At 46.5% G+C, this 23,086-nt stretch overlaps 1 protein-coding gene across 3 annotated transcripts; it reads right to left on the reverse strand.

Annotated features, from left to right (window-relative positions):
* Positions 1 to 737: 737 nt before the first annotated feature.
* On the reverse strand, positions 738 to 22,823 carry MED26 (mediator complex subunit 26). 3 transcript variants are annotated; one of them, XM_068164768.1, is made up of 3 exons: positions 22,494 to 22,823; positions 4,573 to 4,647; positions 738 to 3,567 (listed from the first exon to the last, which is right to left on the reverse strand). In XM_068164768.1, exons 1-3 carry the CDS (start codon positions 22,566 to 22,568, stop codon positions 1,873 to 1,875), a joined length of 1,845 nt encoding a protein of 614 aa, XP_068020869.1. In that variant the 5' UTR covers positions 22,569 to 22,823; the 3' UTR covers positions 738 to 1,872. The 3 variants fall into 3 exon arrangements, with proteins under 3 accessions (XP_068020869.1, XP_068020871.1, XP_068020870.1); XM_068164770.1 differs by lacking the exon at positions 22,494 to 22,823 and adding an exon at positions 15,707 to 16,184; XM_068164769.1 differs by lacking the exon at positions 22,494 to 22,823 and adding an exon at positions 13,810 to 15,131.
* Positions 22,824 to 23,086: the final 263 nt, after the last annotated feature.

Consider the following 23,086-nt stretch of genomic DNA (forward strand, 5'->3'; position numbering starts at 1 on the left):
CACATTTCAACAGCAGTCAGACCACAAAACCGGGAGGTCTGAACAGGAATGACTTAAATCAAACCAACTGTATTCCAGGAAATGAACCAACTTAACACATAGCTGGTGAGGAACAGCCTCACCAAAGAGCTTGACTCCGCTCTCAAAGGCAGGAGAACTCCTGCCAAGGCTCTTCAGTGTCGAAGTGAAATCCAGCACAAATGGGTTAACAGAGTTAACATCACTAAACCTAGAAACTATTTTTGGTATTGCATCCCCTCCCCTCTTCCCCTGAACAGAAGCCCAGTGCTGGGGACTGCGGAAAACCACCAGTCCCAAATGTTAAAACAATTCCAGTTAATAGAAACCCTTCGCTTCCTACGCTGAGCCAGACTCCCTTAGAAAGCATCTGAACAATTAGGAATAATATATTATAAAGTTACTGAGGAAAAAAGACAACCTAGGATCTCTTTTGGACTCTGAGGTACATTAACAGCAATTGGTTTATATCAGTCTCCAGACTCTGGAATGCAACCAGAGTTAAAAAACCCCAAACGTAATAAATCCAACCTGTGTGAGTGAAAAAGTACCAACGCACTTGGAAGACATCTTGGGTATCCCTAAGAGCCAGCTGCCTGCTGGGTCAGATGGGACCTGGCTCCCCCATGCCACTCCAATGGGGTTGGGAATCCCTCAGCTGGTCTGAACTAAGCAAAACTTGACACAACTCAGATCTGTATAAAGAATTCACAAACTGGTTTGTGCAAATTTTTTTTTATTTCCACATTTATATCACAATGTGTCCACTTAAAGGACCAAATAGCAAAGTTGCTCCCTTCTGCATCCCGAGAACACAGAAGTCTAGGTACTGTACATTCACTAAGGCTCTTTGTTTTTGCAAATTGCGTTTATGATGGATATCCATAAGGCAAACAATATCTAAAGGAATGGTAACAAGTATACTTCCAGCATACAAACAGGCTTCCTTTTTCCCTCTCACAGTACAGTTACAAACTTGTAGCACCCTCGTTACATTTAGATTCTAGAAAAGGTGATTTTTCTTGCTCTTTTTTTGTGTGTGTTTTTTTTTTTTTGGGGGGTGTTGTGTTGGTTTTTTTGGTTGTGGGGTGGGGTTTTTTGTTGTGTTGTTTGTTTTGTTTTTCTTCTGTGTTTTGTTTTTCTAGAAGTTTGCAGAAAGGGAAAAGGAAGGAAAAATACTTGGCTGGTGGGATCAAAAAATATTGTTAAACATCTAGTTTTTGCAGCATTTCTCAGAGACTGGATTTAAACTGAAACCAGACTAAAAGATGTGGATGCCTATGGAATGTTGAGCTGAAGCCGGTGGCCCGGCCTGCAGTGCAACACCTGCCGTTTAAACCCCAACCTCCGTACCCCCTGACTTGGAAACAAACACAATCGTGTCCAGGGATGTGATACAAATAAAACTACAGGTTTTGCACGTTGTCTCTCCCATTATCTCACTGCCAAATAAAAACCCAAATCAAGTCAAATAAATAGATGCATATTTTCTTAGGGTAACTTCCACAATTTTCTCTGTACCTGCCTGTAATCAGATTCTGGCATTCAGAAAGTGCTGGAAATCCTCTTCACTTCTTGGGGACTAACACTTTTTAGAGCTGGCTCGCTATAGAGTTTTGAACTCAATTTATCAACCTTCGTATGCCTTCCTTTGCAATTGTTAGTAAACTGGTAGCAGCATTTCACAAAAGGAGAATTGAAAGGACAGAGCTGTAAGGAACCAGCTCCCTCACACCCTCTGCTCATTGGGCCTGTGTGTCCAGGACAGGAGGCTGTTTTCTCCAGCGTTAGGTGGCACGGTGTCTGCCCTCTCTGCTAACTGCGGGTGTAAAAGCATTTTTAGCACAACTGTACTCAGTCTAGGCAGACGTAAGGCAGGATGTTCAATCTACCATCATCCCCGTGTGGATCTAAGGATATGCACTGTGTCCAATCATACCAGTTACCCTGTGTGTCATAACAACCGTTCACACCTGGCCAGTTATGTTCACGTATCCTGTCGAGGTCATCACTCGTGACCTCTCTTGTGACCCCAGGCAAGTCTGTAGGTTTGCTGTTAGGAGCTAGAACATGAGTCTTTCTAGCCTCTTTTCTAGTGCTTTCCTCCTGCTTTAAATATTCAGACATGAAGTAGTGAGCTCCTGGAGTCTGTACTCCTGATGAGGACAGCAAGCTACTCTGTCTGTTTAAATATGACTGAATGATTTCATTTCTGGATAACTCTTTCCAGTTCGTTTGTTCAAAGGGGCTTTGCAGGTTGGGTTTTTGCTCCTGCTTTTCTGTTTCTGTCCTGTGCTGTTCAGTAAGTGCAGGGATTTCTACCTGCAAAGGATCTTTCTGTGTTAAAGGTTTTATCTGTCCTGTCATGTGATCAAAAGTGAGTTTTCTTTCTTTTAACCTCACTGGTTTCACACCCCCTTCTGTCATATGCCCATCCAAGTTGACTGTATAGTCTCTGGGTCGGTACCTTTTCTTCTTTTTACTGTCAGAACCTGAAGCAGCATCATCACTGTCCACTTTTGAAGTGTCCTGTGAAAAGCTCATGTGTGGTACAAGAGATTCCCCAGGATGGGAGCTGGTTTTGCAGCCAGGAGATGTGTGCTGTTGAAGTGTCCCTGCTGTGTGCCTGTGCTGGCTTTCAGAAGGTACCTGCTGTTCCTGCCAGTGCTGAGATGCCTCAGGCACTGATTGCTGAGAGAACTCCAGTCTCTTTGCTGGCATGGGAGGTGTTGATGGTTGCATCAAGGATGGTGGCGGTGATGGCACCTGTGCGGTATCCAAGAACTGAGACCTTTGAGATGGACTAGGCATGGAATCCTTTGGTGAGTATGTGGTGTGCTGCCGAGCAAAAGTATCGTGCCTGACATTTCTGGGGCTAAAGGAGGAACAGCGAGGACTCTTCGGTTGGTGCAGGCCCGTGGTTTCTTCCAATTTATCATGCTGCTGAAGCACTGCAGTCTTTAATAATGAGGAAGTGCTTGAAGGTTTTACAAGTCCTGGAGAACTGGTGTGAGGTTTGACAGCATTTACTGGGATCTTATTGTGTTTATCGTTTTCACTGAGTTCTGTCCTGCTGCTCTCGGGCCCTGCATGTAGATTTATGTCTACAGGACTGGGAAAATTTTCAGGACTACCTCCAATTCCATTTGTTGGAGGGGGTGAAGAGTTTTGTAATACTTCATGACTAGCTTTGGAGATCTTTGGGGGAAGAGGGCCCTGATGCCCATCCCTGTGTTCACCTTTCTTTTTCCGATTTCCCAGTTTCTCTGGTTTTGGAGAGTTTAGTTTCTGGATATCATTCCTGCTCTTCAGTTCACTGATCGGCTTTGAGCCAGCCACAGCAGGCAGCTGCGCTTCTGGCTTGCAGTTGTGAGCACCACCGTTGGCTGAGCCGGGCGGGTTCGGCAGCCCTCTTGGCACAGGGTCATTCTGGGTTACAGGTTCAATCAACTTCTGCCAATTCCGCAGCAATTTCTTGGCACGTTTGGCAAGCTCTTCATTGGATGTCTTCTTCCTCACCTCATTGATAAGCCTCCCAAGTCTCGTTTCCTGTAAGGAAAGGGAAGTAATTTTACAAAGAGGTGTCACTGTAAACAACACTCTTGAGGCACATTTCTGCTTCGTAATGCTTGCCCTCGGAAACACCCAGAGAAGAACTAGCAGTAGGCCAGCTGGCCCAGTGTTCTGCCACACAATATGAAACCTGCTGCAGGTTTTGAGCCACCCTGTCTTTATTCCCTGGCTAAAGCACCAGAATTGTGACCAAAAAAAAATCAGAAAGGAATTCCTTTAATCAGCAAGAACCTTAAATAAAAAGACATAAGTTCAGATTCAAGAGGAAATATAACAGCCAAAGCAGAAAAGGTTACATGATGAAAGTGTAAGATACGTAAAAAGAAGCAAGATGGAAAAAACTTCCAGAAGCTTTGTCAGTCACAGCAGCACGCTGACAAAAATCTGTTTCACAACCCCGCCCAGCCAGGGCATGCCTATGTCCTACCTTCCTCCACCTCTCCTCTCCCTTCACTCCTCAGTACCTTGAAGGGGCAAAAAAGACTGATTTAAACAAGCTTCCTAAGGCTGTTTCCGAGAGCATGCAGCGAGGCTGCACCTGATACACCTCGTCCCAACAACAAGACCAGGCCCTGAAACTTGCTTAATCGAGCTTAAAATTCATCTTACAGACACAGAGGAACTATTTTCTTATTTTGGAGTCTTTGGTGCTTGGTCACCAAGCACCTAAAAAAGTGACCAGTGCTTCAGCAAGCAGAGCAGCATTGATGAATGCAACAGAATTCATCAATAGCAAGTGATGATTAATTTAGTGCCCCACACAAACAGAAACTGTGCTGCACAGAATGCTGATCTGAAACCAGAAAGCAGCTCTGTGCCTGCAGTGAGATGGCAGCAGCAGCACCAGAGGGACAAAAGAATATCTTAACTGCAAACTCTTTGCAATCAATCTATTGTTTCAAGAAAAGCTCTGATGGATATCAGGCAGAGGAAGTCCTTTTATACAGACAGAAATAAAGGAATGTTTAGAGGGTGACATACCTCAAGTGCCTCTTTGGTAATGGGGTATTTCTCCAGACTGGAGATCACTTCCAGCACTGCCACCATGTTATGGATCTGCAACAAGGAAAACAAAGTCACTTTATGTTTCACCTACAGGTCTTAAGTTATCAAATGTGATTCAAGACCTTCCACTTTATAATTGCTGGAAGCATTAATCACAAAATTGTCACCACACTGTCTGGCTTTAGGGAGCTGATTGTTCAAAAAATAGGGACAAGGACACTCCACTGACCTAGTTGGAAACTGCAGAAGCTGTAACAAACGTTCTTCTGTAAAACTAAAAGAAATGTTAGCAAAAAGCTCAGCACGACTCAGCAGAGTTCTGAGACCCCCTACCCCAAGGTATGTTACTGTCCTGCACCCAAACTGGAAAAATGAGTGCCAAGTAGACCAAGAAAAGCAACAGGCCAAAAGTTGCATTTATTCCCCTAGGAACTGCTTCAGATTGACAGAAGTCACTGCCCTACAGCTTTGTTCAAAGAATCGATGGCCCCACTGCTACACATCAGAGCCCACCCACACAGCAATGAACTCCTCCGAGTTCAAGAGTGGAGGAAGCAAGTGCTGTGCCCAGTAGGTGTCCTCAGTCCATCACTGGACCAGGCAGGGTTATGGCCACAGCTCCTCCACAGCAGCGATGGCTCTAGGACTACATTTCCTCACGTGCAAGGTGGCTGCAGAAAGCCCCATGGCACTAAACCTGCCTCAGGTTTCCTGATGGGCTTCACTGCAGCCTTTCCATACACACGAGTAAGGGCCACGCAAAGGCGGCCGACACAGTCTGTTGATGTCAAGCACAAGCCTGGCTGGTTTAATGACTCCTATGAGAAACTCCTAACCACAGAGATCCAGGTTTCCATTACCTGGTGTAACAAGCACCAAAAGCAGGAATTTCTAATTCCCCTTTATATGTAGATTTAAATGATAAGCAAAGGAAAACTTGAATCACAGTCTCATTTATTGCTTAATTACATTTATGAGTCAACTGGACGTGAACTGCATCTGAGAAAAAAACTTGGAGCAAGAAGCCCTGCAGAGATCCCACATTATCCTAAAGTCTTCTCAGAAGCACAATCAGGTAGCCCTACCCTACCCACCACAGTCTGCCCCACATGGATAAGAACTTGCTTTTGCAGTCAATTTTACCCTTCTGATAAAATGCAGCAGGAAAAATCAGGAGCTCAAGTCTCTTCCTTCCAGAAAACCTTGTGCACTTACAACGTTTCTTCCACCACAGCCAGACTGCTTAAGACTGGGAATACTTGGATCAAGCTGCCAGCAACAAACAACTCTGCTCCATTTTTAGATTTACTTTTATCAAACTGTTGTTCGAAGTCTAGATGGGGATGATCGGAACTCTTACAGGTAGTCAAACCAACCTCAGACCAAAGATGAATTAATTTGCCATGATCTTCTCTTCACTGAACTACAATGTCTCTACAGATATTTAAAATTCTACCATCCAGTCATGTCTGCTAAAACTCTTCTTAAACTATAAAGCAGCAGTAACATATTTTGACATACTTTAATTCTATTTCACTTCAGTGCGCTGCTTTTCTCTGTTGTACTCTCACGCTGTTCTAGTGCCTAGGAGGGGTGATTTAGCACCACAATTTAAGTCACACAACACCAGTGGGTTGGTTTGTTTCTAGAACCAGAGCACTCAATAGCTACTGCTCAATTCTGGGAGTTTCCAGACACACACTTTTAAACTTGCAAAACACGATACTCCCCTTCCCAACACGTACTTCAGCCTATGAATTGCCAGGGTGCAACGAGGCTCCGTGTGTCGCACACACCAATAATCGGTACAATTATTTTTGCAGTTACTGGTAATCCCCAAATATTTGTTACTTAAATGACAAACTGATGGCAGAAAAAGATCATTAACCTGTCAGAAGGTCAGGATGGGGAAAGCGATACCCACACAGGCCTACAGAAAGGTGAAAGTGGTCAGGGGATTTCCAGTAACAGGATTGCCTTTGTTCAATACACCCAAACACACAGAGATGGATGCCCCCAAATGCTAAATCACCTGCCAGGGACCCAACTGCTCCAGGACTGATGAACTGCTACTTCGCTCCCTGCTTGGAGGGACACACGGTGCCAAATACAGACAGCGAAAGCTGCCTGACACTGCCGAGTCTGCGCCAGTCCCGCAGCTTTGGGTAAAACACAAAACATCCCTTTCAGGCTTCACACATTTGTAACCCATTGAAAAGCTGCTGCTGCGCTGAAGCAGCCACCGCCACAAGCACCAAGGCTGGTGCTCCAGATGAGCTGCAACAAGCTCCTCCGCATTTTGCTTCCCTTCTTTTGGGCCTGCAAGGAAGCACTGTTCTTAAAAAATAAAGTACAATGTCCAGGCAAGTACAACAACTCCACTCTTTCCCAGGAGTTCTGTGGAGCTTCCCTGGAATAGAATAGAATAAACCAGGTTGGAAGAGACCTTCAAGATCATCGTGTCCAACCTATCATCCACCACCACCTAATCAACTAACTCATGCAACCAAGCACCCTGTCAAGTCTCCTCCTGAACACCTCCAGTGATGGTGACTCCACCACCCCCCCGGGCAGCCCATTCCAGTGGGCAATCACTCTCTCTGTGTAAAACTTCCTCCTGACCTCCAGCCTGAACCTCCCCTGGCACAGCCTGAGACTGTGTCCTCTTGTTCTGGTGCTGGCTGCCTGGGAGAAGAGACGAACCTCTGCCTGTCCACAACCCCCCTTCAGGTAGTTGTAGAGAGCAATAAGGTCACCCTTGAGTCTCCTCTTCTCCAGGCTAAATGCCTCACCCAAACTGCTGTAATGAGCAGCTCATAACGAAAATGATATTCACCTATTTCAAAATAATGCAGATGTGACATTTCTTGTGGTATAGTCAAGCACTATGACAAAACCAAGATAACCTCCCCAATATGCCTTAAATATCATTTACTCAGTATGATGACACCTATTTCAGTAGCAGCAGCACATCAGTATCTTTATCTTTATTGGTTTCATAAGATTAACATATTGTCACATAACTGATATCAGACTGAAGTTACAAAACCTTCCAGGACATCATCCTACTTTGAGCAGCACCAGAAATAAGAATTCACCCACAAAGGCTGCTATTAAAAATGCTTATTTGCCACAGGGCAGGTAGGCAAAGTAACAAGGCAGAGTAGGACACGGGAGTTTGGCAGCTCTTGCTCTCTTCAGACACTGGTCAGGAGTACAATAGTCTAAGTCAGTGTCTCAGAACTTGCACGATTTCAAGTTTCTGTTTGTCTATTAACACTGCAACCTGCTACTATCACCCCAAAAGAAGACTTTATGAAGCAACCCCAAGAGCTTGCAGAAAACAGCTAAGAATAATCCCTATGGAAGCTCTCTAGTGCTGTTTCCACATTGGGGAGATTGGCTGGCATGCAGACTAATTCACTCAAAAGTTTACTGGAGAACATCTGCTTTGAGTCATCTCTGGTAATCCTTCCCAGGCAACCCTAATGACAGTCATAGAAAACAAATCTTATGTATTTCATGTAAGTCTCCTTAAGTCATTTGGCCATGCTCTGGAGCTTACAACTGCTATCAGAGACCTTTGCCAAGTTAAGCACTAAATGTTTTTGCTATTGCCTTGGACAAAAATGTGGGTTTCTGAACTCTCTGGAAAGGATCAAGCAGCCTAATTTCCTTTTTTGATTGCCATCTTAATGATATTTTAGCTTTTACAAATCAAGAACAACTCAGTTACTAAGTTCAGGGTGTTTAAAAGGACAAGAAGTGTGTTTGAGAGGTTTAACGTCCAGCTATTGCCTGCCTCCTTGGCCTGTAGATTTGAAAACAGCATCTACACATGAGCTGCAATCACTATTTCCACATGCCAGGGGTGAGGAAAGGCTGTGAGCACCAGCCTGCTGCAATGTGGTTTATGCTGGACCAGCACACTCCAATGTTATGCTTTGAGTCTCTATTTTCAGACCAGTCCAGATACAAAACACAAAAGTTCCAAGTCTAACACCTTTCTTTCTTTCTCAGGACTGCCTCACCACAAAGGACAACCTGCAGCAGTCTCTCAGATACTGCTGTCTTACAAACCAAGTGTTAAGAGAAACATGCAACTGCAGTCACTCGAATAAAGCAATTTATTTGTTGTTCTTGGTTTTGGGGTTGTTTCTTTAAAATGCACACAATTAGACTATGAGAGATGACAAACCAGATCCAAGTTAGCAGGGATGATGTTGCTGGGACAGTTGTACAGGCCTAGAATAGGAGAAGGAGCAGCAGCTCTTTCCTTGTAAAGGAAGCATCTGGGAGTGAGATGCAGGGTTGCAAACAAAACTGCCATGAAATGCCCAATACCGATTGCTATCTGAGGGGATTCTGGCTAGAAAGGATCTTCTTGACTCTCTCACACCTAAAGTTCATAGAAGAGCAATAAAAGACATCTTTTGACACAGCATCATCATCCAAAGGGTCACATCTGCAGCTTTAGAAGTTTCTAAAGAATATTTAACTTGGCTGGGTATGTCTGGAGTCACTAACTACAGATGCTTTTCTAAACCCAAGTGTAACACCGGTATCCTCCTGAACTCAGCAGTTACAATCATCAGCAATCTGACTCCTTCATAGGCATTTGGAAATGGACAATGCAGATCAAAAGACAATAGCTTTGAGAGAATGCTCCTGTCATCATACCTCGACTGACTTCCTCAGAACATCCCATGAAGACTCATAATTTTGCCAATTTCAAATACTTTTGTACCCTTTTCCCACCTGTGGTATTAAAGCAATTTCACAAGAGCAAGCACAGAAATGGATCCACTGTGGAAGACCAAATAGATCTTTCCATCTGCAGATACAAACCCAGCTCTCTAGTGCCAAGCTGGTGTTTTCTGCTGGCAGTCAGTAAGAACCACAGGATGGTCTGTACCAGGGCTCACAGGATCATTTGTACCCGTTTTCTTGACTTCCCCCCACCCCTAGGGACAGCAGCAGTTTACTGGATAGTTATAAAAACTGTCATATATCCAGGGGCCAAGGCTATCCCTCTGTAGTTCGGGTTAACGCTCAAGAAAACTCCAGCTCCGAGTCACTATTGCTGACACTGCCAGCAAGGCAGAGCAGATTCCCACGGAGGTCCAGCAACAGCAGCATCATGAGCCATTCCAAAGGCAGTACAACTGCCTTGGACACTTCTGGGTTTGGACCCTCCAAAAGGCTACTTCATTGCATAATAACCTGAAAAGTGGAATAAGAAGAGGAGAGAAGTTGCTCTTCATATTAGGCTTTATTTAAACATGGTGATGAAAACATAGCAGTTTGGTGTTTATTTAGCACCTCACATGAGCTGCGGTAGGTATCAGATACTAGCAATATTCATCAGCAACAGTCAGCCACAATGTCTTTTCTCATAGACAGACTAAACATGCAAACATTTAGAATTCAAGTTACAACCTGCTGATATTTAGTTCAGTTCCCCTGCAACTGATCTACTAACACTTCACCCTGCCTCTCGGTGTGTCATGACATTGTCGCAGGACTTGCTACATGATATACCGTTCTCAGAAACAACAGACCAAGAAGATGACCATGTGCTGCTTTGTTCATCATTACTGAAGACATGGAAGTCAGTTTGCAGACTTCAAATATTCACTACTACACAAAAGGCATTCTGAAAGGTGGAGGTGACCTTTAATTGTATTTAATAAAGCCGATCTTTAAACAGGAAGGTATCAATTATTTGTTTGAAAGTCATTCACCGAGTATCTTTTGCAGCAGAGAAATTCACCTGGAGTCTGTGTTTGAAAGCTGATCAGGGATTTGTGCTGCAAAACAACAGGTAGAAGAAATGCTCCTTGACTGCCAAGAGCAGCCAGAGAGGTGGCTGGGCACAGCAGGTGCTGATCCTTACCTCTGGACTTAGTTTCCAAGTTGGATTTGGAATCAAAACAAAGTATGTATTTTATTTGTGCTTCACTGAATGGCAAAGTACCATCGTCCAGATACCCTCCCACATACACTTGACAAAAACAGTCTCACCACACAAGAGTAAGGTCAGATTCCAACAGAATTCCTCATTGTGAAGAAATCGGCAGATCTGAAATACTTGAGCAAGAGACAACACTTCACCCTCAGCCACCTTCTGGCAGCAGGTACACACAGAGGGGAGGTGCAGAGAGACTACATCAGCTGAGAGAACAAGAGGAGCTTGCCAGCAGGAGAAACAGTTTGTGCTGACAGGTACCCCAGAGACACAAATCAAGCGGTTGGTTCATGCCATCAACATTCAGCTCCTCCCTACATGGTCCACTCCGAAGGAGACTTCTCACCCTGGCAGAGGTCCTTGATTCAGCTGGACAACGCAGGGGAAACCCCCAATGAAAGGAGTATCCTTCGGTGAAGTCAATTAGAAAGAAAAGAGGTAGTAACACAGATCATGGACACAAGACAGATGCAGAATACATCAGTTCACAGAGCAGTGGTGGCACACAGAGGGACGCCTCCTTGCACTACAGGAAAAGGTCTTTAAGGCAAAGAGAACAGTCAACAGTGTAACACTTTTCTCCATTCATATTTATTAATCAGTAATTGGAAGGACATTCTTACAGCAGAGTGAATAATTGTCTGTCAGCTTCAACAGTCACTAAACATTTTGTGCAATATCCTAATTGTACCTGTAGTGCCTCCCCCTCATTGTACACAAAGCAGAAGATTCACTGCAACGTGATGCTCCACACTTTTTTAGAACAGAACAGAACACAATCCCACCTTCCCCCCCCCCAAAAAAAAAAAAAAGAAAGAGCATGAAGTTGGGCCAAATCTGTCTGGGGAACATGGAACATTTATTGTTGAAATGAAGGTGAGTTATGTGAAATGTGACTGCACTGGGAAAATGCGTGGCAAAAATTCAAGGTAACAGAAGAGAGGAGTGGGTACTGCTGCCCAGGGCCAGGAAGTCACTGTCCCAGCAGGGCAGAAGAGCCTTACTGGTACATACACAGCATACTGCAAGCAAGCTAATTTCAGTCTTGTTTTTTCACTCAGCTGATAAGGAATAGTATAGGACTCAAATCTTGCTGGAATTACATGTTCACTTCCAGACACCACAGCTCAGGAAGAACGTATACAAAAAGGAGTTCAGAGAAGAGCAGTGATAAGATGTTTGGAAAACACAGTTAACAAGAAAAAAAAGTTTGAGTCCTCAGTTCACAGAGTGCTGAACAAAATAGAAGAGACAAATAAAACTCATACAAAGGCTTATTTCAAGCTATTAGTCATAATGAAGAAAAGGGTGATTGACTCTTTCATGCTCACTGGCCTCATTCGTAACAAGACAAATATTGATAACCCCTTAAGACAGAACCAGAGAGCTACCAATGCACTCAAGTCAGTCCTCCAGTAGCTCCCTTGGTCACTACAGAGGTTGAAGAACAGATTAAACAAGTCTTGAAGCAGTTGCTTTATACAAGTGATGCTACTTCAGTGAAGCTGATGGGACCACATAGCTTCTTGAAGTCCCTCTTATCAACACCTAGGGAACAGATACTGAGCAGCAAGTAGGCGGAATACATTCATAGAATCAATAAGGTTGGAAAAGCTCTCAGAGATCATCAAGTCCAACCTGTCACCCAAGACCTCCTGACTAACTAAACCATGGCACCAAGTGCCACATCCAATCCCCTCTTGAACACCTCCAGGGACGGTGACTCCACCACCTCCCTGGGCAGCATATTCCAATGGCCAATGACTCTCTCAGTTAAGAACTTTCTCCTCACCTCCAGCCTAAACTTCCCCTGGCACATCTTGAGACTGTGTCCTCTTGTTCTGGTGCCGGTTGCCTGGGAGAAGAGACCAACCCCCACCTAGCTACAGCCTCCCTTCAGGTAGTTGTAGAGAGCATCCATTTCTACCTAGGCCAAAACAGGAATCCTAAAACATGTTCTCTTAAAGATGACAAATAGGCAATTATGAAGCAGTTAGTATTATAAAGGACTTGAAAAATCCTAAACTTACAAACTGGCCGTGCCCCCGGCCCCTGCAGCCCCACAAGCCCAGTGACCATGACTGCAGGAGAGATGCCCAAGGCTGGCCCAGCCTTCACAGGCAGCTCATCACCACTCAGGCTCTGTAGTCACTTCGTGGCATTATTTCAATCACCTCACACTGACTTGCCTCTCAACATCCCACCACCTGAGCACGTTTCTAACGCAGCATGATCCCACCAAAACGAAGCATAATAAACCAAAATTAGCCACAGAAACATTCATCCAATGTCTTCAACAACATCACAGAACAGAAAAAAAAAAAATCAGGCTTAAAATGTGCCCCTTCTAATTTAGCTTGGGGCTAAGGAATGATTCATTCATTCAGCCACAGGTCTGTGCTTTGACTGCAGCTGTCTGGGGCAAAGAAAAGCCAACACAGAGTTCATGCAGAGCAGGCATACGGCAGCTTCCACTTCTCCTAACCCCTGTTACTATCTACCTGTTACAGAACCAGCACAGACCCCCAGCTGGGCTACGAGAATGACCCTTAAAAGCACTGCCCGGACAGAATCATTCTGCAATCACCTGCTTCATCTTAATGCACTCCGGAGAACTAGTGGAGATTTAAAGTTATGCAACACACATTTAAGGACTTGATGAGAACAGCTTCAAGGGGTCAAGAGCTTCCTGAAGTTCTTAAATATGTTACTCACCACATGGAATATCTGCTTAGAGCTGTTTATATCTGACTGTAATACAGAAAAGGGCTACTAAATGTCATCACAATACTAGCTTTTCTCTCTTTTCTTGAAAAATTAAGCCAACTTTCACTGCACTGGTGTACTTCTAACTGGAGCAGCCCCACTAGGGAAGCTTCTTAGACGGTACTTTAAATGATAAAGGAGGTTAAGCAAGAGCCTCTTGAATATGCTGCATTGAGGAATTTCAGAATCCATCAAGAGTGAAGCACACTATGCTTGTGTGACTGCTCAGGAGAACCGAAGCACAGCATGCTTCTGCACAAAACCTGAGAAAAATACTCTCACCAAGTGGGAAAGTTTTAGATAGCAAGTCTGGGAGAAGTCACTGTACCTCTGCACAGCAGCTCCTAGAAGAATTCACATCAGCACATACCACAGAGAGGTTTTATGAACATACCAAAAAAAAAAAAATGGCAATCCATTTACCCATTCCCTAGAATTGCTGATCACCAAATCCTAGATAAAACGCTGCTGCAACTCACCCATTTCCAAACAGATCCCCACATTCTCTGAAGACTGTGCAAGTTCTCAGAGAATAGCTCCTGTCAGGAAGGGGACGACTCCCCTCTGATCATCAGTCGAGAATGCTGGGCCATTCCACTCGGTGACACAATCATTAGCAGCTACTTGGAAACAAGAGTGTTCTACCTTTGTCTGGAAGAAAAGCCACATCCTTCCCTAGAGGAGATAAGCACAGCACCTTTCATCTCGGGGCTTATTCCTTCGAGGGCTACTTTAAGACCAGCTCCACTACAGAACAAATTGGCCAATATGGCCATAAGAGGACAAAAAAAAACCCCAGTCTCTCATCAGCATTTTATTTAAACACAGAACACTGGGGAAGCTGCACCTGGCACTAGTTATTTCTAACCCGGTAGCAGAAAACTTCATGATTTCCATGTAAGAAAGCCCCAGTGGTGCTCAAGTCCCTTGGGAGCCTTTGAAAGCCAGTGAAGAAAATACTACACAAAGTCAAAACCCAGTAGCTTGTTTTGACAGACCGGCACTCTTGCACATGTGACAGAGCTTCCACGATGCGGTCAGGCCCAGCCTGCTTATCCCACAAACACACAAGCTGCAGGCACCCCTTTGCAAATACATTTGAAGCACAGAATCATGGAACGGTAGTGTTGAAAGGGACATCAGATCAGCTAGTCCAAACCCCCTGCTAGTGCAGGTATGCCTAGATCAGGTTACCCAGAATCACAATGGCCAGGTGGGGCTTGAGTCTCCAGAGGAGGAGACTCCACAACCTCTCTGGGTAGCTTGCTCCAGGGCTCCAGCACCCTCACACCAAGTAAGTTTCTCCTTAAATTCGAGTGAAACCTCCTGGATTCCAGTATGTGCCTGCTGCCCCTTGTCGTATCACTGGCCACCACTGAGAAGAGCCCAGCTCCATCCTCATGACTTCCACCATTTAGATGTTTATATACATCACCTCCTGTGTCCTCTTTTCCATCTCTCCATGCTGTTCAAGAATCAACTGCAATTTCTCCACGGACAAACTGTACTATTCAGGCACATGCATTTCTGGGACTTTCAGGATGGTACCTTAGAGAGACCTAAAAATTCCACATTCCTTCCCACGGAATTAATGCACCCAGCACAAGGAGTGTGGCCTGCTGACTGTGCTACCCAGTTCCAGGAGCTCTGCTCCCTGACAGCTCACATTACAGAAACCCAGTGCTGGTGTTGGAGATGTGCTGAAAGTTTGCTCACTGAAGGCAAGCTGCATGTTCACATCAGCACTCTGGGAAAAGCCCATGCTGCTCTCTCTCTGCAAGCGCTACACTCCGTTAAATAAAAGAAGCAGTTTAGACCTGCAGTAGAATCATGATACTCTGCAAGGTGATTCTGCATGAGAACAGCATGTAAGAAAGCAGCTCCAAAAGTGCTGGCTGTCACTCTCGGACAAGCCTTCCACCTCTGCACAACCATCTTTACAGCACCAAGTTTCAGAATATGCCCAGCTGAGTATGTTGCTGAGTACCAGAGACAGACTCAGACATAGGATTCCTCTCCTCCCCAGCTGCTATGTTAGAAAACCACTCCGCTCAGTAAAACCAAACTAATCACCTTTTACTTCCAGGGGTTCCTCTACAGACATTTCCACCACTGACCAGGCACACTGAAAATTGTCTTCTTGGATATTCACAATCCCACTCAAGCACACATCACTGCCCTGTGAAAGCCATGCCCCAGAAAACGCTGACACGCTGAAGTTTAGCAGATTATGCCCCAAATTAAAGCAATATGCTGGCTCTTAAATATTGTTCTAAACATTGAAAGCATGAATTACCAGCAGAAAGAATAACTTAGCTGTTAGAAGACTGAATAAACAAACCTACATCTCCATTAAAATGAATGTGATGTGCTTACCTTTACCTTCAGTATTTCTCTAAGGACCAAGTGGCTGAGGCCATAACACACCACATCACAGAGTGTGGAAGTTATCACCAAGCCCCAAATGGGTGAGACAAGATAGCAGTAACGTTATCAGCCAAAACAGATGGGGAGGTGGGGGGTGTATTTATTATACTGACATTAATGTGAACTCCAAATCCAATACATTGGAGTAATGATGCGTTAAAAGAATTGCTGCTTAATTAACACCAAATTTCTGGAGCAGGCAGAATAGATTCCTTCTTTCCTGAAACTTTTGTGGTTCCTGAGAAAAACCTCCACTTGTCAACCTTAACAGCTCCTTGAAGAAACTGGAAAATGCTCCCCTTCCTCAGAGTGCTTTGGCTGTTCTGAAACCACTTTGATGGGGAGCCAAAGGTGCCAGAATGACAGTGCTGTGTCATCTGGCCACAGCAAAAATCTTCAAGAGAGGCAACAACTCATCTCTTACACACACCTAAGCTGGGCTCATCCTCAACTCACCGCACAAACCTCTAACAAATGACAGATTGGAGCTTCTCTCCTAAGCCCAGCCTCATGAAACACAGGCTGAGCTGAAAGGCTTTGTGTTTTCCACAGGACAGATTGGGTTGCTCCCAGCTCAGGAGCTTTGTTCTCTGGGAAGTTTGTTTCAGCAGTGCTCTCCTGCCAGGTTGCACATCCTGCATCAGTGTCTTTTCCACACTGGCTCATGGTGACTGTTGGAGATTATCTGTGACAGGAGAACTATACATAAAAAGTTGGTTCTTCCCTTCAGTAAATGGCTTCATCTCAATGTGTGAGATGGGTTATTTCAAACCTCACAGCACTTCCTCCCTCTGGCACTCCAAGTGTTCATTCCCCAACAAGATTCCACACTGCAGCATGTGCAGACAGCTTCTTGCTGCACAGTTTTATCACTTGTATTAAAAACATCTGATCCCCTTTAATGAAACAACCTGACAGGCAAAGGGATGGATGGATGGAGCTGCTCCACAGTAGCTTGAGCTTGTACCACTTGGGGCTGTCACTACCACACTGTCACCTCTCCCCACCACACAGTGCTCTGTGCCCAAACCACCACCTCCCCAAGCCCATAAGGAGCCGGGGCATAGAAAGAGGCACCAGAGGGCACCTTCCAGGTAGGGTTTGGCCAGGTTTGCTCCTTGGCTGGCCTGGCACAAGAGAGGGAACAGGAATGTGCAGCTTTAGGTGGGGAATTGGATAGGGACCACAGCAGCTCTCCTAGCGGGTGTGGCTCCCTTGGCAGTTTCAGCTGGTACATGTTTAAGCCAAATCAATTCAGTTTTTGACTGTCTGGAACATGAGACATACAGCCTTTAGTGAAAGGTGATACACTCTCCAAGCTGCAAAGCTAGCAAGGAGCATCCTCCTGGCTATCCATGAAGTTTCCCAGAGTTTACCCAGGAAGACCTGCTGAGCTCTCCCAATACTGCATCAGCACAAGCCCAGGAGCAATCCCCAGACACCCCCGAACCACACAGGTGACAGTGAGGATAATGCCTCCACAAACAAACCCCAACCATAAAGCCTCCACTCTCCTCTCAAAGCACATAGTCCCATACTAGCCTGACAAGGCATCAGGGAAGTACAATGAAGCCAGCAAACGATACTCCACCTCTTACCTTCTGTATTTAAACACTTTACCACCAAATTCTGGTGACACACCTGTTTGTGGAGCTCCAGAAGTTTTATCAGGCAATCGAGCTACATGAAAACTACTTGGGGAAAAAAAAATAAAATACATTATCTTTAAACCCTGATCAATTCCCCACTTCAGTTCACCCAATGATCCTGCAAACTGCTGCAGCAGCAGACGAAATGGGTGTGCGGCAGGAATAAGAGGTGGGTGTTAGTGAAATTGTCCCTGCTGCTGAAACAAACACTCAGATTACAGCTAGGAGCAAATGACTCCTGCCATCACCACTACAACCTTCCCAAGGAATTAACAACAGAAAGGCACTTTGGCATTTTCCTTGCTCTGACCCAAACACCAGCTACTTTTGTTTGCTCAGAATCGTCTAAGCAGCCTCAACCATTGTAAAGTTCTCACTCCTGCAGAGGGGTACTGTGCATGTGAAAAGTTTTACATCTCCTCTCACAGAGGAACAGGTCCAGGATTAACCAGACTAGGGCTAATTCAGACTGGTAGAACTCAGTACCTGTGTAAGCACCACAGGCACTGTTGGAATATACTCCCACCAAGCCAAAAAAGCTGTTTTGGAAAGAGGTGGATGGCAAAACTCCAAAGGAAGGCCAAGAAACCAACTACACTACCGCTCTCAATCTGGCAAATGAATGCAAGCGTATCCAGTAGTTTACAAGGCAGAGCACCAAAAGCAGCAGCCACCCTCTTTTAAGAGTGTTTAGACTTATGAAGAACCTGAATGCAATGCAACTTAGTGCAATAGGCCCAAACCTTCACACGGAAGCCAGGACTGACTCAATGACGACACTTCAGACTCTACACACCAAGAAATGCCACGACCACCTGCATGTTTCACCACATACCTGAAGCACAACCTCGATGCACAAAACATGACACTGCTCGAACCAAGACAACCTACAATAAGGAAATAAGGTGAGAGGTACTACAGGCTCCAGGCCTTGCACACTGCAGCCTCCTCAAAACTGCTAAGCTTATTAAGGCCTCACAGAAAAGGATCAAGTTAAAGCAAAAGCCATGCCCAGTCTACTTTCACCCACACATAGCAGTTCCCTGCAACCAAGGAAGTCACCAAGACCCTCCTGAAGTGAATCACCACTGTTGTCCTCCACTCTCTACCTTTCTGTTACTACGGCAGCATCTGACACCTCTGCACCCGTTTCACACCCAGTTCTCAAAAGCACATTTACCATTGCTGATCCAGGCTTTTGTTTCTAGGACTTTGGTAAAGCAGTCAATACAGAAACCAGCCACGGAAGCATCTTCAGCTGCAGCTCAGGCATTAACTGGTAGATCATCCCAAGCCAACACGCTGCTTACTAAGACAGGGAACAATTTATCATTAATAGTTCAGACCATGGACCTCTCTGGAAGGTCTGAGCAGCAAGGCCGGATGAGATACTGCAGGAATGGCAGCCTGACTTACAATCACTTCCAAGCACACTGTGAGCATACTATGGCTTGTTACTCAAACCAAAGCTGGGTTTGCAGTGTGGAGAGCCATTAATGGCAAATAATTAAATTACTGCCCAATATTTACAATAAGGGACAGATTGCTGCATGTTCAGTATGAGAAACCATTTAATTTCAAGCACAACTCTTAACTCTTGCCAGTTGGAAACACCAGGAAAACCAAACAGGCCCCACTATTCCTGACAGCAGGTAATAAATTCCCCAAAGAGCACAGAGCAGAATCTAACAAGGTAAAGGTGTTCTGCTGGGTGGAAGAGGAGGTTTCTAAGCACACTGAATCCAAAGGGAAAAGCATCACTCTCCCAGAAACAAGGAATATCTCCTCTGTAAGGCCTCAGGCAACCGCTGCAGTAAAGTTTTGGACACCCTTTGCCACTTACCGTTTCCACACGATTCTTCCAGGAAAAGGATTTTCCTACAACAGACTTGAATCAGCCATCATTGTGAGTGATGCCATTGAAGTCCTACTTCACTCCAGCACAAGTCTTGGTATGTCCTCCCTAACACACTAGCTTTGGAAGGAAGATCATGTTGATAGCTAGTGCTGAAGTCCTGCAGCAGAAGCAGCTTGTCCATATGTTTTTCCAGAGAAAAAAAAAGAATAAATGAAGATACAATCCCAGACATCCCAGTGGGCTCCCAAGATGAGGCAACGATTTAAAAATAGCTTATTTCTTGTAGGTCTCCTTTGAAATAGAGGTTACCTGTGTAAATTCTGACCTAAGTGTGGGAAACCAAGTTATAAATACATTCTGCAGCAGCTACTGGGGGAAGGCTCAAGCACTGAGCACATGTGTACAACTAACATCTTTCTGGAGCCAGCAGTTCAAACAAAGATGAACAGCACAGAAGACGGCTTCTCACAGCAAGCAGGTTCTGAAAGCTTGGGGACAAGATTATTTTGACCAGTTTAACTCAATGCAGGTTAGAGAAATGTTCTCTTTGTTTCGTTTAAGGCAGGAGCTCAGAGTTAATCAAGAACTGTAGGTCCCACAAAGACCCTTACAGCCACACCACAATGAATATTCACAGCTTGTATTAGAACATGTATCAGTGAAGCTTAAATTCACAGCACCCTGCAGCAAGGCACTGCAAAGAATCACATCATCCCACTTCCTCAGCCTCACTAAAGTGGACTAGTTTTGACACACTTGGAACACTAGTTTTCACCCTCTCCAGAAACACACACTGACAATTATATTGAAAAGCCTGAGTGAAATCCAGGCCTCAAACTTGTCTGTCCTGATCACAAGGAAGTCCACCACAATAATGAATACTTTTAAGTTTTGGATGCAACCACTTTCTTCAGAAGATTCTAAAAGCCAGAAGAAAGCAGACAGAGTCTTCTGTGAGCGGCCATGAGCACAGCAGCTCGTGCTGCAGGAACGCATCGGGATACGTGATGTGCTTACACAGCTGCCCAAGCAACTCACTGCAGAACCTGCTTTTAAGCATCTCTAAGGTGTAAGTTTTCCTTCTCTTTGTGGAAGTGTCACAACAGGTAGTTGTATGATAGTTTGCCAAGTAGCCCAGAAATGTCTGAGACCTCTGTGGGCACAACTGTCCACTACACCACTTCTGCTCTCCTTCCAAGAAAAGGTTCCAATGGAAGACAGCCACCTGCCTGCAGGCATTTCTGAACAATTAACTGATTTTTCTGACACCAATTTTTGCCCTGGACAAGTATGTAGAATTGTAATCTAACATACATTAGTCCTAAACATATGAGACTATCGACCTGTGGAAAGCTCAGCAGAGCTCTGGCAGCTGTGTGGTTATTTCTGGTCGCCTCATCACAACCCCACTGTGACAGGTTCAAAACATAATGTAACTTTAATGTGCAGAGAAAAAGCGTCCACCACATTTATTGGCCATTGGGATGTGCTGCCCAGGGAGGTGATGGAGTCACCATCACTGGAGGTGTTTAAGAGGAGACTGGATGAGGCACTTGGTGCCATGGTTTAGTTGATCATACGGTGTCGGGTGATGGGTTGGACTCGATGATGTCAAAGGTCTTTTCCAACCTGGTTAATTCTGTTCTATTTCCTGGCTTAATTCAGCACAGCCACAGCATTTTACAAGGGAACATCAGGATGAGGATAACTCTTCCTACTGACAGTTCTGAAGTTTAATAAAATTCTAACAGATCTGTGATTTCTTTTACATAGGTTGAAACTTGGTCTAACACAGTGAAAAATCTGAAGCCACAAAGAGAATTCAGCAAACAAAATCCATGAAGCACACTGACCTTTCAGCCATTAAAATAGCACAAACTGAAACAACTTAGGCACTAAAAGCTCACAATTACCACTGTAAGCCATTACTGTTACCTGACTGTGTAATCACAGCTCATGACAAAGGTACACCACCGGGGATTACTACAGAAGCTACAAGGTGAGGGTGCTTTTTATTCACTTCTCATGTCACACACATGCCACTCCAGAATGTTTCCACGTGGCAATAATTTTATTAGCTAATATAAGACCTCATTAGAAGCCCATTACAAAAGATCACTTTTTCAGACAGAAGCAGGTACAATCTTAATAGAATCAAAACACCACTTCACATTGCCAGCCTCCTGGAGTAACACACATACAAGTGTGTTCAGCCTGAGGTGCCCACAGCTGTCCCACAAACTGCAGATGGCCAAGACAAACCCACCTTTGCATCCTGCTGTGGTGACTGTTGGTCTAAGATGGAACAAGCTGACAGATTGCAGGCTCTGCACTCCTCTCACAGTAATAAACACCTAAGCAGAAAACTGCTTTAACGTGCCAAACCCCCTCCCCCCCGCAAGCTTAAAAGGAGTAAACGATGTTTCAGGTAAGTGCCATTTCCACATTGAGGAGAAATACACGCCAACTTCTGTGCTTACACTGCATCGCAGAGGCAGCAGATAAGCTCATTAGCGTACCACAGAAAAGGGTAACAGCAAAGACCGAGGCTGCTCACTGCTGGAGCAGCCCCAGAGCCCTGAGGCCACCGTCGAAGCCCTCCTGGCGTCCACAGAATCCGAGGTACCTACCCCACGGCAGGGCTAGAGGCGGCCCCAGAGGCCGAGGAACAGGTGGGCGCCCCGGAAGGTCCCAGCAAGCTGCGGCGGAGCCCGGCCCAGAGCCCCCTGCAGGCCGCGCCCGAGCCGCGGCCTGGCGTCGGGAGGCCGCCGGGCCGCACACCGCATGGCCGGGCAGCGCTAACCGGGACCCTGGGTGCCGTGCGGCGGCGGGAGGCGGCGCGGCGAGGGGGCGGACACAGTCCCCTGGCAAGAAGGGATAAGCCTCGAATGCCACCGCCGGACGGGCCCCGCGGTCCCAACTCCGGGGAGCGGGCGGCGAAGCACCGTTGGCGCTGGGACCCCGGGTGGGCAGGACACCGAGAAGCTCCCCGCTACCGCCCGTAGCGGAGGCCTCCGGTGCCCGAGAAAGAGCCCGGCCGCAGCTGCGCTCCCGGCGGGAGGTGAGACGGCGGCGGACGCGTGGCCCCAGCGGCCCCTCAGACAGCGACGGGGGACGGCGAGACGAGTGTCCCGGGCGGGTAGTTAGTTACGGGGGGGGTGCCGCGGCGGCGGCCCGCGTCCCCGCACTACCGGTACGGGAGCCTTGGGGCCCGGCGGGCCGTACTCACGTTGCTCTGCGGGTCGATGGCCTGCAGCAGCCGGTCCCTGATCTGCTGCGGGGAGGGGGCCGGAGCCGCTGTCATTGCCTGGGCGAAGCGGGGCGGCTGCGGCCGGGGCGGGCGGGCGGCGCGGCCAGGCCGGGCCGGGGCGGCGGCTCCTCACTCGCCGGCGGCGGCCTCTTCTGGGAGCCGGAGTCGCATGTTCGCTCCCCGCGGGGCGGGGACGGCGGTGGTCGAAAAGGGGCGCGTTGGAAACCACGACCGCGCCACCGGGCCAGGCCCGACCGTTCCGCTCGGGGCCAAACTCAACTGTGGGTAGGAGCCAGCCCCGCGCAGGGCACCCTGGGACACGCCCGACGCCGTAGCGAGTGGCGCGCCCCTGACGTCACGCCGCACACTGACGTCACGGCAAACGCACCAGCGGGCCCGGAGCGCGCCTGCGCACTTGGCTCAGCCAGGACGCACCTGCGCTGAGGGGGTGTGGTGAACGCTGAGCGGGGCGGCGGGCGCAGCACTCGGGAGAGAGCACGGAGCCCCGGAGCCTGGTCCGGCGGGGAGAGCACCGAGTCCTGCGTCCCCGCCGAGTGCCAGCACCCCGAGCG

Source organism: Melanerpes formicivorus, unplaced genomic scaffold (assembly GCF_026170545.1).
Source record: "Melanerpes formicivorus ecotype bairdi unplaced genomic scaffold, bMelFor1.0.p_v2 SCAF_83, whole genome shotgun sequence".
Classification (NCBI taxonomy): Eukaryota; Metazoa; Chordata; class Aves; order Piciformes; family Picidae; genus Melanerpes; species Melanerpes formicivorus.